The sequence below is a fragment of the Pituophis catenifer genome, unplaced genomic scaffold (assembly GCF_029215685.1).
Source record: "Pituophis catenifer annectens isolate HBS135680 unplaced genomic scaffold, rPitCat1.0.hap2 SCAF_3, whole genome shotgun sequence".
Lineage (NCBI taxonomy): Eukaryota > Metazoa > Chordata > Lepidosauria > Squamata > Colubridae > Pituophis > Pituophis catenifer.
In genome coordinates, this window is record NW_027256883.1 from 97,177,162 (window position 1) to 97,194,465 (window position 17,304).

Here is a 17,304-nt window from a genome sequence, read left to right on the forward strand (position 1 = left end):
AAGGTTAGCCATCACTGTTCTAGGACATTATTTGAAGGGATTAAAGATCAAGATTATTAAAAGAAAGGGGAAGTGATATAAAGTGGATTTAGTGGAACGAGGTTAAAATACAGGTATTCCTCGACTTACAACCACAATGGAAGGAAAATTTCTATTGCTAAGCAAGGCACTTGTTTAGTAAGCTGTGCCCCATTTTATGACCTTTTTTGCCACAGTTGTTAAATGACTGCAGTTGTTAAGTGAATCATATGGTTTTTAAAAAACCATATGATTTCCCCTATAACTTTGCTTTTCAGAAGCCAGCTGGGAAGGTTACAAATTGTGATCACATGACTCCAGAACAGTGAAACACTCATAAATACATGCCAGGTGTCAAGTGTCCAAATATTGTTTATATGAGGATGCTGCAATGGTCATAAGTATGAAAAATGGTCATAAGTCACCTTTTTCAGCACTGTTGTGTTTGCAAAGATGAAGTCAGGAAAACTAAGTCTCAGAATGAAGTAAGATTTGCAACAAATGCCAAAAATAATTTTAAAAGTTTTTTTCAACATGTAAAAAACAAGAAAAAGTCAAGAAAATGATTGGTTCACTAATGGGAGAAGATGGCAAGGAAGTGACAGGCTCCAGGGAGACAGCAGAACTGCTTAATTTGTTCTTTGCATCTGTCTTCATGAAAAAGGAAAAGATAGCCCAACCTACCAAAAGCAGAACCATAAAAGACAGATTAGGAATACAAATTAAAATTGGTAAGAAAATGGAAAGACAACTATCTACTCTAGATGAGTTCAAATCACTTTTGAATAGTTTTATTCTCCTTATGACAATCCGTGAACTAAGACTGATTCTTGGAAAACATGTTTTCAGAGTTTCAAATAATCTTGTATTCACTTGTATATTTATCCTCCAAACACCAAATGTTTGAATTTCAACATACAGTACAGTTAGGGCCCATAGGTATAGTTGCAAGAAAAAGTATGTGAACCCCTTGGGATTACGTGGAGTTTTGCATGAATTGGTCATAAAATGTGCTCTGAACTTTATCTAAGTCACAACAGTAGAAAAACACAGTCTGCTTAAAATAATACTACACAAACATTAGATGTTGCCATGGTTTAATTGAACATAACATGTAAACATTCACAGTGCAGGGAGGAAAAAGTATGTGAACCTTTGGACTTAATAATTGGTTGACCCTCCTTTGGCAGCAATAACCTCAACCAAACGTTTCCTGTAGTTGCAGATCAGACCTGCACAACGATCTGGAGTAATTTTGGACCACTCTTCTTCACAAAACTGTTTCAGTGTAGCAATATTCTTGGGATGTCTGGTGTGAATCGCTCTCTTAAGGTCATGCCACAGCATTTCAATCGGGTTGAGGTCAGGACTCTGACTGGGCCACTCCAGAAGGCATATTCTCCATAGTGTAGAAATGGGAGGTGCCAGTCTGGGTATTCCTTGCTCTAGCTCTATGTCCTGAGCTGAAAACTTCTGAAGATCCGCCTCCCTGGTGACGTCTCTTCAGTTTTTTTCAGCTCAGCACAGCTCTGGCTGCAATTTTTAGCTCCTGAGCTTTGAGCTAGCCAATTTAGTGATAATACATTCCCTGGATTTTCTTTATTTTTCTTTCCTTTGGATTTTGTTTCTGTTTTCTTCTCAGAAAGCCTCTCCTTTGCTGGATTACAGGTATTGGTCAAAGGGGCGCTCTCCGGTTCTGGATCGAGCGTGGGGGGGGTGGCTGTTGTTCTCCCCCAACCTCCCCTATCTTGTGGGCGGCTGTGAGGGGCTAGCCGGCTGGCTTTCGCCCCGGTCCCTCCAGGTCCTCTTCGGAAGCCTCCCAGGCTTCCCAAACAGCCGCGGGAGCCGCGCGCGCCATTTTGGTTGCCGCGGCGGCCCTTTTGATCACCGCTCATCAGCTGTGAAGCGGAGCGGCGTTTTTCTTGCTTTCTTGGCCTGCTGAAGCTTGCTGCAGCCTTGCAAGCCGGATTTTAAGACTGGGAGCTGGCGTCTTGAAGGTGGCAGTTTTAATGGAAGTGGCGATGGCTGAAGGGTCTATGCATGGCGCTAGGACCACGCTGCGCCTTTGTTAGTAATGGCGGCTTGTAAGTCGCGGCGGCCTTCGTCCCCGCGCATTCTTGGCGCTACTTAGTCCAGGCGGCTTGGATCCCCTGGCAACCTTTGGGCACAGCGCTGCTGCCTCTCCCTTGTGAAGCAGAGAAGAGCGTGGATCCCTAAACAGGGTATTTTATATCTGCGGGTTTGCTGGCCGGCCTGACCTGATACTGATTCTAATTTTCAGAGAGGGCCTTTATTTAAACTGTGGCAGTTGAAGAGCGGCCATTTTGAGACCTGGGAGCCATTTTGTTTTCCATTCAAAGCCTGTATAATTATCTATCTATCTATCTATCTATCTATCTATCTATCTATCTATCTATATATATATATATATATTTTCTCTCTCTTTTGTTATCTATTACAGAGTCTTTGGATTTTGTTTTTCCTGTGATTGACAACTGACTTAATATCATGGGGGATGCTGACAGGCAATCTTCCTTCTCTGCTGAGGGCTCCTGGTCTCCTCTACCTGATAGGGGCAGGGCTTCTAGGCCTCGAACTGCCAGCATTGCTGCAGCTAATAAAATTAAGGCCAAGGCTAGAGCTCGCCCCGGGCGTTCCAAGGCTGAGGAAAAGACAGCTCAAGTTAGACAACGTGCCTTGGACAGAGAATTTGCAAGGGCTGCTGCCATTAATATGGCTGCTGACACCCCTCAAGATACTGTACCTGCGCTTCAGACTTCAGTTCAGACTGTGGAAGATCCTGTCCCTCAGACTGTCCATTCTCCTGCCTTGGCTGGGCCATCCAGGGCATGGTCTCCAGAGATGCAGGACGAGGCCCATCCGCGTCCTGGGCCTTCTGGGGCCATTAATCGCCCTGAGGCAACATTTACCCCCACGGCGGCTGGCCTTCGTCAGGAAGGGGGGGGGGAACTGGATGCCCAGAATTCCATGAAGTCCTGGATGGAGCAGGCAATTAGGCAGGGTATCGCAGAAGGGATGCAGCTTCAGTCACAGATGTTTGCTCAAATGTATGCCCTTAGACCCGAGGTGGAGTCCCAGGGCTTTATTGCCCCTTCTGAGGATTTCCATGGGCAGGTTTCCCCTTCTTCCTCTGAACTAGTTGACTATGCAGAAGACTGTTTGGAAGAGGGAGAGATTTCGGATGGGGATCAGGTGCAACCACCCAGACCAGCCTTCAAGGGCTTATTTAACCCCGCCCTTTTGAAGCCACTTCTGACTAAGGCCAGGGCCACTGCTCGATTGGGCCCTGACCCAGCACTCTCTGGTACCTCGGGTACTGGAGAGCAGGATGATTATCTTTTCACAGAGCAGGCGGTGGAGGCGGATACCATTCCCATTCCGGGAATGTTTCTGGACATGATCCGTAGACAGTGGGCGGCCCCAGCTCTACCCTCCCGGGCCTCAGGGCTGGACAACCAGTTGTTTACGGTAGATGCGGACATGCTCGCCTTGTTGGAGGTTCCAAAGGTGGATGCTCCGGTTGCGGCTCTCACCTCTTCTTCTGTTTTACCACCTGATGCAGAGGACGCCTTAAAGGCAGAAGATAGGCGAGAGGAGACGGCGCTTCGCCGCGCGCACCAGGCGGATGCCTGGGCTGTAAGAGCCTCTTCGGCAGCATCCTTCCTCACCAGAGCGTCGGTCAGATGGCTCCGCCAGCTACAAGGCCATTTGGCACCAGATGATGTTCGGGCACACCAGGACCTTTCTAAGATTTTAGCTGCAGCGGAATACACGGCGGATGCTACCTTGGCCGCTGCCAGGTTCTCCGCCAGAGCCATGGCCTCGTCAGTAACCGCTAGACGGATGCTTTGGCTGCGTCATTGGCGAATGGACGGGAAGAATAAGTGGAAGTTAGCTTCAGCTCCCTTTGAGGGGGGGTTTCTCTTTGGCCGAGCCTTAGATCCTCTACTCATAGAAACGAGGGATAAGAGGAAGGTCCTCCCGTCCCAGAGCAGGCGATCGGATTTCCGTTCCTCCCCTTACTATAGGCGGCCCTCCTTCCGTCAGGGGGGAGCCGGGCCAAGCTTTCCCCGTCAGCAACGGCCCTTTCACTTCTCTAGACCTACTTACCAGGCAGATAGATCAGCCTTCCCCCGGGGTCGCCAACAGGCGTCCAACAGGCCCTTCAGGGGCTCTGGGGGCAGAGGGGCCAGGAGATCTAAGTGACTGTCCGTCTTTGGACCCTCTTGGAGGCAGGCTCAGCCTGTTTGCAGACCGCTGGGAGGACCTAACAACAGACAATTGGGTGAGGGAGACAGTAAGAGCAGGGCTCTCCCTCGAATTCCTTTCACCTCCTCCGAGGCGTTTCCTCTCCTGCCCCGTTTCTGGAGACCCGTTCAGGCGGGGACTCATGGAATCGGCTATCCAGCATTTGCTGGACATTCGGGCCATTCAGCCAGTTCCACTGGGGCAGAGGGGGTGCGGGTTCTATTCCATCCTATTTGTCATCCCAAAGGCCTCGGGGGGGTGGAGGGCAATTCTAAATTTAAGAGGTTTGAACGAGTTCCTCGTTTACCGGAGGTTCAAAATGCACTCCCTGCATTCCATCTTGGCGGGAATCAGGGAGGGAGACTTTCTAGCCTCCATCGATTTGACCGAAGCATACCTCCACATACCAATTCGGCCGGAGCATCGTCAATACCTGAGGTTTTGCTATTCAGGCCGTCACTACCAATATCTTGCCCTGCCGTTCGGGCTGGCTTCCGCCCCCCGGACGTTTACCAAGGTTCTTTCTGTTTTGGCGGCGTATCTCAGGTCTCTTCCCATCAGAATTCAATGCTACCTCGACGATCTGCTCCTACAAGCGTCCTCCCAGCAGCGAGCGGAACAGGATTTGGCCACTACTATACAGGTATTGAGGGACCACGGGTTCTCGGTGAATCTGGCAAAGTGTCATCTGATACCTTCCACAAGGTTAGTGCACCTAGGAGCCCTGATAGACACGCTAGCGGGGCAGGTTTTCCTGTCCCCGGACAGACAGGACAGTATAAGGGCACTAATTCTATCACTTCAGGGGTCCCAGACAGTTCGAGTAGACCAACTGTCCCATCTGCTGGGGAAAATGATATCTTGTCTGAACATTGTTCCCTGGGCCAGGTTCCATGCAAGACCACTACAGTGGTTCTTGCTTCCCTTTCAGAAGGCAGGGACGAGCTCGTCCAAGATCAGAGTTCAAGTTCCGTTACGGGTTCTGCGTTCCCTGACCTGGTGGACGTCAGAGGCCATCCAGAAGGGGTGTTACTTCAGGGAGCCTCACAGGGTGGTAGTGACGTCAGATGCCAGTCTTTTGGGCTGGGGGGGTCATTGCGGAGCCCAGGTGGCCCAGGGCCGCTGGTCACGCCTCGAGATGTCTCACCAGATCAATTGGCTGGAACTCCGAGCTGCCCGTCTGTCTCTCCAGACCTTTCTGCCGCAGGTGAGGGGGCAGCATGTGCTCCTTCTCACAGACAATACAACAACGAAAGCCCATATCAACAGACAAGGGGGAACTCGTTCCCAGACTCTCATGCGAGAGGCGGAGGCTCTTTGCCTTTGGGCAGAGACTCACCTTTTGTCTCTGTCAGCGGACCACATCGCCGGGACGGACAATGTCGAGGCCGACTGGCTGAGCCGAGCTACTGTGGACCCCTCGGAATGGAGGCTCCACCCCGACCTCTTTGCGGAGATAGTCGACCGGTTCAGTCGCCCGGTAGTGGACCTCTTCGCCTCTCCAGCGAACTCACAACTTCCTCTTTTCTTCTCCCGCTTTCCAGCCCTGGGAGCGGCGGGGGTGGACGCTCTGCGGACCCCGTGGCCCAGGGGCCTCCTATATGCCTTTCCTCCCCTACCCTTGATCCCAGCTGTCATTCGGAAGTTGTTGTTGGAGGGGGCAGAGATGGTGTTAGTGGCCCCGCACTGGCCCAGGCGGCCTTGGTTCGCCGACCTCGTCGACCTGTCGGTCGCCAGGCCCTGGCGGATTTCCCCGGACAGAGTCACCCTCAGCCAAGGTCCGGTGCAGCACCCGGACCCACAGAGACTACAGTTAGCCGTGTGGAGGTTGAGCGGGGGCTCTTGAGGAGGGAGAACTTTCCGGCCAGGGTCATCAGGACAATGCAGGCGGCCAGGCGGCCCTCCACCACGCGCATCTACGAGGCCACTTGGAACAGGTTTGCGGTGTGGTGTGCCTCTAGACATTTGAGTCCAACTTCAGCATCCGTGGTGGAGGTGCTCGAGTTCCTCCAGGACGGGTTGGACATGGGACTTTCCACTAACACTCTACGGCGACAGGTGGCTGCGCTAGGCACTGTCTTGACACTTGGGAAGTGGGGTTCCCTCGCTAACCATCCAAGGGTGAAGATTTTTCTGCGTGGGGCGGCTAATTTAAAACCACCGCCTATTCACCGTTTTCCCACTTGGGACCTCGCTAAGGTCCTTCAGGCGTTAACAAAGGCTCCTTTCGAACCATTGAGGGAGGCTAGTCTCCGTCTCCTATCGTGTAAAGTAGCTTTCCTTGTGGCCGTCACGTCTGCCCGACGGATCTCGGAGTTGGCGGCTTTATCGGTGCGGAAAGACCTGTGTATTTTTCACCCCAACAGGGTGGTTCTGCGGCTGGACCCTGCCTTCCTTCCTAAGGTCAACTCCTTGTTTCACCGAGCACAGGAGTTGGTCCTGCCAGACTTCTGTCCTCGGCCTAGGCACGCCTTGGAGCAGACCTGGCACACCTTGGATGTGAGGAGGGCCCTCCGTATTTACATTTTTAGGACCTCTTCTTTCCGAAAGACGGAGGCTCTTTTTGTCTCGTTTCAGCCGTCGACTCTTGGCCACAGGGTGACCTCTTCCACGGTGGGGCGCTGGCTTAGGACGTGCATCTCATCGGCCTATGAGCTTCAGGCTCTCCCGGTGCCTCAGGGGATAACGGCCCACTCCACCCGCAGTGCTGCCACAACTGCGGCCTGGTCTACTCAGGCGTCAGTGGAGGACATCTGTAGAGCGGCCACGTGGACTTCTCCCACTCCCTTCATCCGTCACTATAGACTTGACTCCTTCGCTTCGGCGGAAGCAGCCTTTGGGAGAAGAGTACTGCAGCGGGTTCTTGAAGATCCGGGGTCGTCGGCCCAGGACAGTTCCCACCCTTAGGGCTGGCCAGTCTTTGGTATATCCCAGACTGGCACCTCCCATTTCTACACTATGGAGAAGGGACGTTGGTCTTACCGTGATACGTTCCTTCTCGTAGTGTGAAATGGGAGGTGCCAGCCCCACCCTGTCTGGCTGCCTGGCCCGGCTCCCCTGGTGGAGCATGTTGTTTCTATCTTTCAGACTGCGTACCATTCGCTTTGGCTTCGCTGGCAAAAACTGAAGAGACGTCACCAGGGAGGCGGATCTTCAGAAGTTTTCAGCTCAGGACATAGAGCTAGAGCAAGGAATACCCAGACTGGCACCTCCCATTTCACACTACGAGAAGGAACGTATCACGGTAAGACCAACGTCCCTTCTGTGCTGTTGAAGCCATTTTTATGTTGAATTACTTGTATGCTTTGGGTCATTGTCCTGTTGCATCACCCATCCTCTGCGGAGCTTCAGTTGGCGGACAGATGGTCATACGTTTTCCTGCAAAATGTCTTGATAAACTCTGGAATTCCTTTTCCCATCAATGACAACAATCCGTCCAGGCCCTGAGGCAGCAAAGCAGCCCCAAACCATGATGCTCCCTCCGCCATGTTTTACAGTGGGATGAGGTTTTGATGTTGGTGTGCTGTGCCTTTTTTTCTCCATACATAGTATTGTGTGTTTTTCCCAAACAACTCAATTTTGGTTTCATCTGTCCACAGTATATTTTGCCAGTAGTGCTGTGGAATATCCAGGTGCTCTTTTGCAAACTTCAAACGTGCTGCAATATTTTTTTTGGACAGCAATGGCTTCCTCCGTGGTGTCCTCCCATGTACTCCATTCTTGTTTAATGTTTTCCTTATTGTAGATGTGTCAACAAAAATGTTAGCATGTGCCAGAGATTTCTGTAGATCTTTAGCTGACACTCTAGGATTCTTCTTTACCTCATGAAGCATTCTGCGCTGTGCTCTTGCAGTCATTTTTACAGGACGATCACGCCTAGGGAGAGTAGCAACAGTGCTAAACTTTCTCCATTTGTAGACAGTCTGTCTTACCGTGGACACATGAACATCAAGGCTTTTGGAGATACTTTTGTAACCCTTTCCAGCTTCATGCAAGTCAACAATTCTTGATCGTAGGTCTTCTGAGAGCTCTTTTCTGCAAGGCATGGTTCACATCAGACAGTGCTTCTTGAAACCAGTAAACCCAAAACAGGTGTGTGTTTTTAAAGGGCAGGACAGCTGTCAGCAACACATCCAATATCATCACACTGATTGGAGTCAAGGTTGGCTCACTCCTGGCTCCAATTAGCTCTTGGAGAAGTCATTAGGCTAGGGGCTCATATACTTTTTCCTCCCTGCACTGTGAATGTTTACATGTTATGTTCAATTAAACCATGGCAACATCTAATGTTTGTGTAGTATTATTTTAAGCAGACTGTGTTTTTCTATTGTTGTGACTTAGATGAAGTTCAGAGCACATTTTATGACCAATTCATGCAAAACTCCACGTAATCCCAAGGGGTTCACATACATTTTCTTGCAACTGTAAATAATTACCACCCGGAAACAAATCTGTTTTCTAGCTCTTCCAGGTTTTCCCCTGTATTATACTTACTGGAAGAGGAAATGAGATAAAAATTAAATATGAATTGCTTTGAAGGTTTACGAGTGTAGAGAAGAGAACTGACATAATCTACTGAGCAGTGTCAGGAGGATTATTTACTTACAAAACAGTGAAGATAAAACTAAAAAAATTGGTAAACTTGCAAGGGTCACAGTAAAATCTGTTCTTACCTATTTCAAATTGCCAATTTGTTTTTGTACAGGAGTAGAAAGCAAAGTACAATTGCTTAGTCATACATAGCAACATTGTTGATTGCTTTGGAATACAGAGCATCCAACTTTCCAATGCATGACTTTTTTTCTTTTTACTTATATCCACATTTGTGGTTCATTGATTGCATCCAGTATGATGTATCATTAGCAATGCATTGTAATAAATTTTGAAAATAAGATTAAATATTTTCATTGTTTTTTTTTAATAAATGAGCTTTAATATACTGTACAGGAATAGGCACCTTATTTATAATTTTATAATTTTAGTAATTGTTTTTATTTTAGGGTTGTCAGCCTGATATGGTGTTGATGCTTCAGCTAACATCATCTCTGAAGAACATGCACAGTTCTTTGTGGATAAAATTACTCAGACAGTTCTTGGCTTGATAACATTTTGGGTAGTACAGTATTTGACATGTAGGGCAATGACATCTATCTGGATCAATTTCATGTATAGTTCAGTAGGAATTATTCAAACGTAGTCTGACTTGTTAGGTCACCAATGGTCAAACAACTGCTATAATGTTGAAAACAGCAACATAAATATATCAAGTTGGCAGAATTATAGAATTAGATTTGAACCTTCATTTGGGACTCCCATGTCGATTTCTCTGATTCAGTGTTGTGTAGTAGGTAAACAATGCTTGAAATAGGTGCATTTTTTAAAAATTTTTTAAAAATTTGATTTATATGCCGCCCTTCTCCGGAGTCTCAGGGCGGCTTACAATGCGTTAAGCAATAGCCTTCATACTTTTGTATATTTATACAAAGTCATCTTATTGCCCCCACAATCTGGGTCCTCATTTAACCTACCTTAGAAAGGATGGAAGGCTGAGTCAACCTTGAGCCTGGTGAGATTCGAACTTACAGTAATTGCAGACAGCTGTTGTTAATCACAATGCTTTTAGTTAGCTGAGCTACCAGGCCCGTTTTTCTTCTAATAAAAAGATATTTCATCTTTTTATTGTTTAATATATCACCAGCCAGTCTTCTTCGTTGGTCTGTCAGAGTTGTGCTTCTAAAATATAGCTGTTTCTATATCGCTGCTGTGGTATGGATAAAATACTTTCCCCTTGAGAAGCAGTTACTGAAATTTTTCAGTGCTAGTAACCTTCTTGGGTAGGGCAGCTGCTTCTAGGGATTTTGAGCCAAGAAGCTGTGAAAAACAAAGCTGCTCTAGCAACTAAGGAGCCTTGATGGAGTAGCGGACTAAAGCGCTGTTAAATAGCACTTAGATGCCAGCTGCCTGCAATTACTGCAAATTCAAATCTCACCAGGCTCAAGGTTGACTCAGCCTTCCATCCTTCCGAGGTAGGTAAAATGAGGACCCGGATTGTGGGGGCAATAAGCTGACTTTGTATAAAAAAGAACACCGCTTAGGGGGGTCCGAAAGCCCTACTAAGCAGGTATATACAAAAGTATGAAGGCTATTGCTTAACGCATTGTAAGCCGCCCTGAGAAGGGCGGCCTATAAATCGAACCAATAAATAAAAAATGATAAATAAATAAATAAATAAATAAATAAATAAATAAATAAATATTGACAGTACATGAAAAATTGCCTATTAAAGAATATCTAACCAAAGTAGCTTTTTAAATAAGCAGAGGAACCAAGTGTTGTACCTTGGGAATAACTCAAATTTATTCCTCTTGAGATAATAATACAAAGTGTGTAAACAAAAGCTCACATCATTATTGCTTGCAAGCAGCAGTAAGACTTTTAGGGCTTATTAAGTTAAATGCAGTTACTTTCAAGTTCCCCTTCAACCTCAAAAAAAGACAAAACCAGGAATAATTTTGGATTTGCTCACTTATGTTGCAGAACTGTGGCCTCTGTACTTTCAGAAATACAGAAAGATCAACCTTTGGTGGAAACATGGTCAGTCTCTGCTTTATAGTTATGCTCAATTTTCTGTGCCAAATCAAACTTTGTTCTGTAACCTATATGAATTGAGCAATATGTAACACTCACTTAATGCAACATTTTATTCCAATCATAGGCTATTGGTTCCCTGAGGTGTCGCTTTGGAGGCAATACACCAGGGGTGTCAAACTGGCAGCCTGCGGGCCAGATGCATCATGCACAGGCTATACCCACCCCAGCTCTGCAAAGGCAGAAAATGTTGTGATACGTCACGTGACACAATTGACTTTGACACCCATGCAATACACAATCCTTATGAGGGTTGCCTAAATACTTTTCTAGCTGATCACATCCATAAGGAATGACAGACTGCCTATCCCCTCCTTCAGCTTGTCATTCTGTTAGTTGTGCTAACATACGCTATCTTGCCTTTCATCCCCTGCTCTAACAGTCCTTCCAGAAAGCAAAATTATTTTGGCCTAGTGATGCAGGAGATTGTGCTGCAGTAGTAGCTTCCAAACTATCTTGCCCAGAATATGCCTTTGTAAAGAAGTATTATTAGACTGAGGTATTGGGATTCCCGAGAGCAATAATTGCATCATTCTGAAGAAGCCAGCAAGGTCCTTCGAGATATTCCAGAGAAGCATTGATTACTTCCTTTGTTGCAGTAGGCATGCTTCTGGAATACTTTACCACAATACAAGCCTGGTGCATCTGCTAGGTCTCTGCTTGATGGTAGGTGTGATCGTTTCCCTGTAAAAGGAAACAAGTACTTTGAGATTTAGAAAGAATACTTCTGTTGATGACAGTATATGGCTCCCTAGCTGTAAATGAAACATAAAATTAAGCAGGTTGCTTATAAGATATTAAAATCAGAATAGAACTGGAAGGGACCTTGGAGGTCTTCTAGTCCAGCTCCCTGCTCAAGCAGGAGATACTATAGACAAGTGACTGTCCAGACGAGTTACTGTCCGATCTCTTCTTAAAAATCTGCAGTGATGAAGCACCCACAGCATCTGAAAGCAAGCTGTTCCACTGGTTTACTGTTCTCATTTTTAGGAAATTTCTCCTCAATTTCAGGTTGCTTCTCTCCTTGATTAGTTTCCATCCATTGTTTCTTGTCCTACCCTCTGGTGCTTTGGAAAATAAATTGACCCCCTCCTCTTTGTGGCAGCCTCTCAAATACTGGAATACTGCTATCATACCCCCTGCCCCCCGGTCCTTCTTTTCTCTAGACTAGCCAAACCCAAATCCTGCAACTGTTCTTCATATGTTTTAGTCTCCAGGCCTTTAATCATCTGTTGCTCTTCTTTGCACTTTTTCCAAAGTCTCATCTTTTTTGTAATGTGACCAAAACTGGAGGCAGTATTCCAGGTGTGGTCTTACTAAGGTTTTATAAAGCGATAATAATACTTCACATGATTTGATTCCATGCCTCTGTTTATACAACCCAGGATTATATTATCTTGTTTGGCTGCTGTTGCACACTGCTGGCTCATATTCAAGTGATCGTTCACTCCAAGATTCCTCTCATACTTACTGTTTTTGACCCAGGTTTCAACTAATCTGTACTTGTATCTTTTTTTCCCACCTAGGTGTAAAGCCAGTGGTGAAATCTAAAATTTGTTACTATCGGTTCTGTGGGCGTGGCTTGGTGGGGGAGGTAATGTGACTGGGTAGGCGTGGCCAATTTTTTTTAAAACTTTTAAAACCATTTTTTCTACAACCTCTTCGGCGAAGATGTTGTAAAAAAAATGCTTTCAAAAGGCTCTGACGATCCCAGCTGAGTTGCCTGATCGGCAGAGACTTTTTTTTTTAAATGCCTCTGACGATCAGGCAACTCAACTTGGATCGTCAGAGTCATTTAAAAGGAAAAAAAACCCTTTTTTTCTTTTAAAAGCCTTTGAGGATCCCAACTGAGCCACGCGATCATCAGAGGCTTTTTTTTTTACTTTTAAAAGCATTTTTTCGGCCGAAGAGGTTGTAGAAAAAATGCTTTTAAAAGTAAAAAAAAAGCCTCTGATGATTGTGTGGCTCAGCTGGGCATGGGGGGGGCAGGAATTTTTGCTACCGGTTCTCCGAACCACCCGCCTCCATTGCTACCGGATCGAGTGATCTGGTCCGAACCGGGAGCATTTCACCCCTGTGTAAGGACTTGCTTTTTTCCACATTAAATTTCATTTAATTAAATTAAAATTAAAATTAATAATAGTTTACACATTAAATTTCATTTAATGTGTAAATTATTAATTTTAAATTAATTAAATGAAATTTAATGTGTAAATTATTAATAAATGTAATACATTTAATAAAATGTATGTTTCTTGTTTAAAAGTAGAATCCATTTCTGTATTTTTAGGAAACACATAAGTATCTTACATGAATTACGAAAATCCTCCACCATATCCTGGCCCGGGCCCAACTGCCCCTTACCCGCCATATACTCAACAACCATCAGGCCCTGGTCCGTATCCTGCTTATCAGCCGGGGCCTACGGGGCCATATCCAGCTGGTCAACCAGGCTACAATGGTTACCCACCATACGGATGGCAGAATGCTCCACCTCCAGGACCAGTCTATGCAGATGGACCTAAAAATACAGGTAATATAAATGCCTTGCATGAAATTGTATAGATTTCATGATTTATTTGTCTATCCGAGAGAAAGCCATTTTGATCTGGATGTATGATAGCATTTAATATATTTTTCAATCTTTCTGCAATTATATTCATAAAGATTTTATAATCAGTATTTAAAAGGGATATCGGTCTATAATTTTTTATCTGCTTTTTGTCTGATTTATTACAGATCTAATAAGTGGTTAAAATATGTTAATGAGAGCATGGTGTTCAAAGGATGTTTCTCAGTGTTGCTATAATTTTATCCAACTTGCCCAATTCTTTGAAAAAAAGGAAGGATTTCTTTTCTATGGAAAAGAATTTTGTTTTTTTACTATGTCTGTTATTTTTACCCTTATTTCTTCTCTATTCTCCAACTGATAGTAGTAAGGCTTGATCCAGAACTGGCCAACCTTTTCTCTACTCAGAAGTCAAGCAGGGTTAGACCTTGTTAGTATCTGAACAGGAGCCTACCAGGGAATTCCATAAGAGTGGATGATATTAATTAGGCAGCTTCAAGCAAAAATATTTACAGTTTGCTATGTGATATGAAGCAATGACACAGTTTAATCTGCATATACTTTTATTATTATTAGGAGTACCGCAGTCCTTAACTAGATAATAAAATCCTTTTATAAACTGGGTTGTTTTTTTTTCAAATATAATGTAACCAAGGAATATTTTACTGCATACATTTGCTATAAATTGGAATTGGAAGTGAATTAGTGTGAAATAAGCTCTAATACTAATCTTTATTTAAGTGTTTTTCCTATTTTAGTTGTAACTGCCTGACATTAAATCACTTGTAAAGGTAGTGATTGGATTATAGATTATATAATTCTTGCACAGGAATTAAAAAGAATTCCAGGGATCAGTAGATAAGAAAATATTCATGAAGACATAGAGGAGGGTTACCAAGACTAGTTGGTGCTTCTTAATAGGTTTCCATGCATTTCATCAGCCAAGGGCCCAGGGGAGGGGTGGGGGAGTGGCGGTGATTATTAGGGAAAGTCTTTGTCCGAGGGAGACCACTGTTCCTCAGATAGCCGGATGTGAGTCCCTTTGTGTGAAGTGGGGCCGTGGGATGCAGATGGGTTTGCTGGCCACGTACCTGGCTCCCTGCCACGTGGCAGCGACCCTGCCCGAGCTACTCGACGTCATTGCTGGGGTGGCGGTTGATACCCCCAGACTTATTGTCATGGGGAATTTCAACCTTCCATCTGCGGGTGAGGCGTCAGAGGTGGCTCGGGAGTTCATGGCTTCCATGACGGCCATAGACCTGACCCAGGTAGTTCAAGGCCCCACTCACATAGGGGGACACACTCTGGACTTGATTTTTATCTCTGGTCAGTAGTTGAATGATCTTGGTAGAGGGGATCTAGACATCAAACCCTTGTCATGGACAGATCATTCGCTCCTCCACCTGGACTTTCCTACCGCTTTCCCCCACCGCAGGGAGACGGAACCAACCAGATGGTTCCGTCCCAGCGCCTGATGGACCCCGAAAGGTTCCTGACGGAGCTTGGGCCGTTTCCTGAGACTCTGACACACGACTCGACTGAAGAGCTGGTGGCCGCCTGGGAAAGGGCGGCCGCTGGAGCTTTGGACCGCGTCGTGCCTTTGCGGCCTCTGACCCGATGCCAATCTCAATTGGCTCCTTGGTTCTCTGAGGAGCTGAGAGAGATGAAGCGTCGGAAAAGACGCCTAGAGAGCATTTGGAGGACTAGTCAATCTGATTCCGACCGGACACAGGTGAGGTCTTATATCAAGACCTACCTAGTGGCGATAAAAGCGGCAAAATCTAATCATTTTTCCGCTCTTATCGCATCTGCAGAGAACCGCCCAGCCGCCCTGTTTAGGGTGACCCACTCCCTTCTTCTGGGGGGGGAGTGTGGGAAGATCCCTTGCAGGGTCGTGCTGAGGATTTTGTGCAATTCCTGCACGATAAAGTCGCTCGGATTCGGGATGGCTTGGACTCTGATTGGATGAGTCCACGGGAGGAGACGAGGGCAGGTCTTGAGAATGTTATCTGGGAGGAGTTTGATCCTGTGGCTCCCGAGGATGTGGACAGGGTTCTGGGTAAGATTAGTGCCGCCACGTGTTTATTGGACCCGTGTCCCTCCTGGTTGGTACTGGCCTCCCAGGAGGTTACACGAGGCTGGCTCCAGGGGATTATAACTGCTTCTTTGAGCAAGGGTGCCTTTCCTGCCACCTTGAAAGAGGCGGTAGTGAGGCCCCTCCTCAAGAAGCCTTCCCTGGACCCGGCTGAATTAGCCAACTATCGTCCGGTCTCCAACCTTCGTTTTGTGGTGAAGGTTGTTGAGAGCGTGGTGGCACGACAGCTTCCCCGACACCTGGATGAAGCTATCTATCTGGACCTGTGCCAGTTGGGCTTCAGGCAGGGGCACAGCACAGAAACGGCATTGGTCGCGTTGGTGGATGATCTCTGGAGGGCTCGGGATGGGCTGTTCCTCTGTCCTAGTCCTATTAGATCTCTCAGCGGCTTTTGATACCATTGACCATGGTATCATGCTGCGGCGGTTGAGGGGGTTGGGAATAGGGGGCACCATTCTGCGGTAGTTCTCCTCCTTCCTCTCCGACCGCTCGCAGTTTGTGTTGGCAGGGGGACAGAGGTCGACCTCGAGGCATCTCGCATGGGGAGTGCTGCAAGGGTCGGTCCTCTCGCCCCTCCTGTTCAACATTTATGTGAAGCCGCTGGGTGAGATCATCCGTGGTTTTGGGGTGAAGTGTCACCTGTACGCTGACGACACTCAGCTGTACATCTCCACCCCAGACCACCCCAACGCTGCCTGGAGGCCGTGCGGGTCTGGATGGGGAGGAACAGGCTCAGACTCAACCCTTCCAAGACCGAGTGGTTGTGGCTTCCGGCGTCCCGATATAGTCAGCAGGTGCCATCACTGACTATTGGGGGTGAATCTTTGCCCCCCACAGAGAGGGCTCGCAATCTGGGTGTCCTCCTGGACGCACGGCTGTCTTTAGAAGAACATATGACGGCCGTGGCCAGGGGGGCCTTTTATCAGGTCCACCTGATTCGCCAGTTGCAGCCCTTTCTGGATCGGGACGCCCTGCACACAGTTACTCACGCCCTTGTTACCTCCCGGTTGAACTACTGCAATGCTCTCTACATGGGGCTCCCCTTGAAGAGCACTCGGAGGCTCCAACTGGTCCAGAATGCGGCCGCGCGGGTGGTTATGGGTGCAACCCGTTGCGCCCATGTGACAGCCCTCCTGCGCGAGCTGCACTGGCTCCCAGTGGTCTTCCGGGTGCAATTCAAGGTGTTGGTCACCACCTTTAAAGCGCTCCATGGCATAGGACCCGGGTACCTTCGAGACCGTCTTCTGCCACCAATAGCCTCCCACAGGCCAGTCCGCTCCCACAGAGAGGGTCTCCTCAGGGTGCCATCGGCCAAGTCATGTCGGCTGGCGACACTCAGGGGGAGGGCCTTCTCTGTGGGAGCCCCAGCCCTGTGGAATGAACTGCCCCCGGAAATTCGTAAGATTTCTGACCTCCGGGTATTTCGCTGTGCACTCAAGACCCTATTGTTCCGCCAGGCTGGGTTAGCAACATAATTTTAAATTGGATGTTTTAAATTTTTGGGGTTTTAAATTAAGCCAAATTTATTTAATACTTTTAAATTATTTTATATTGATGTTTATTCTGTTTTTAATTAGGCTGTACACCGCCCTGAGTCTTTCGGGAGAAGGGCGGTATAGAAATAAAATTATTATTATTATTATTATTAATAGATGGAGATCAAGAATAAACAAACTAAACATTTTGATTATTGCAAATTTGGTTA

At 46.9% G+C, this 17,304-nt stretch overlaps 1 protein-coding gene across 3 annotated transcripts in view; it reads left to right on the plus strand.

Moving 5' to 3' along the window:
- The window catches only part of CYSTM1 (cysteine rich transmembrane module containing 1), a 42,453-nt gene that overhangs the window by 4,542 nt on the left and 20,607 nt on the right, over positions 1-17,304 (plus strand). For 2 of the 3 annotated variants that reach the window (XM_070940823.1, XM_070940824.1), the window contains exon 2: positions 13,226-13,468. In XM_070940823.1, coding sequence (XP_070796924.1) covers positions 13,246-13,468 — 223 coding nt within the window. In that variant the 5' untranslated portion in view covers positions 13,226-13,245. Of the gene's footprint in view, positions 1-10,824; positions 10,882-13,225; positions 13,469-17,304 lie in introns of all 3 variants that reach the window. The other variant, XM_070940825.1, reaches the window with a different exon arrangement.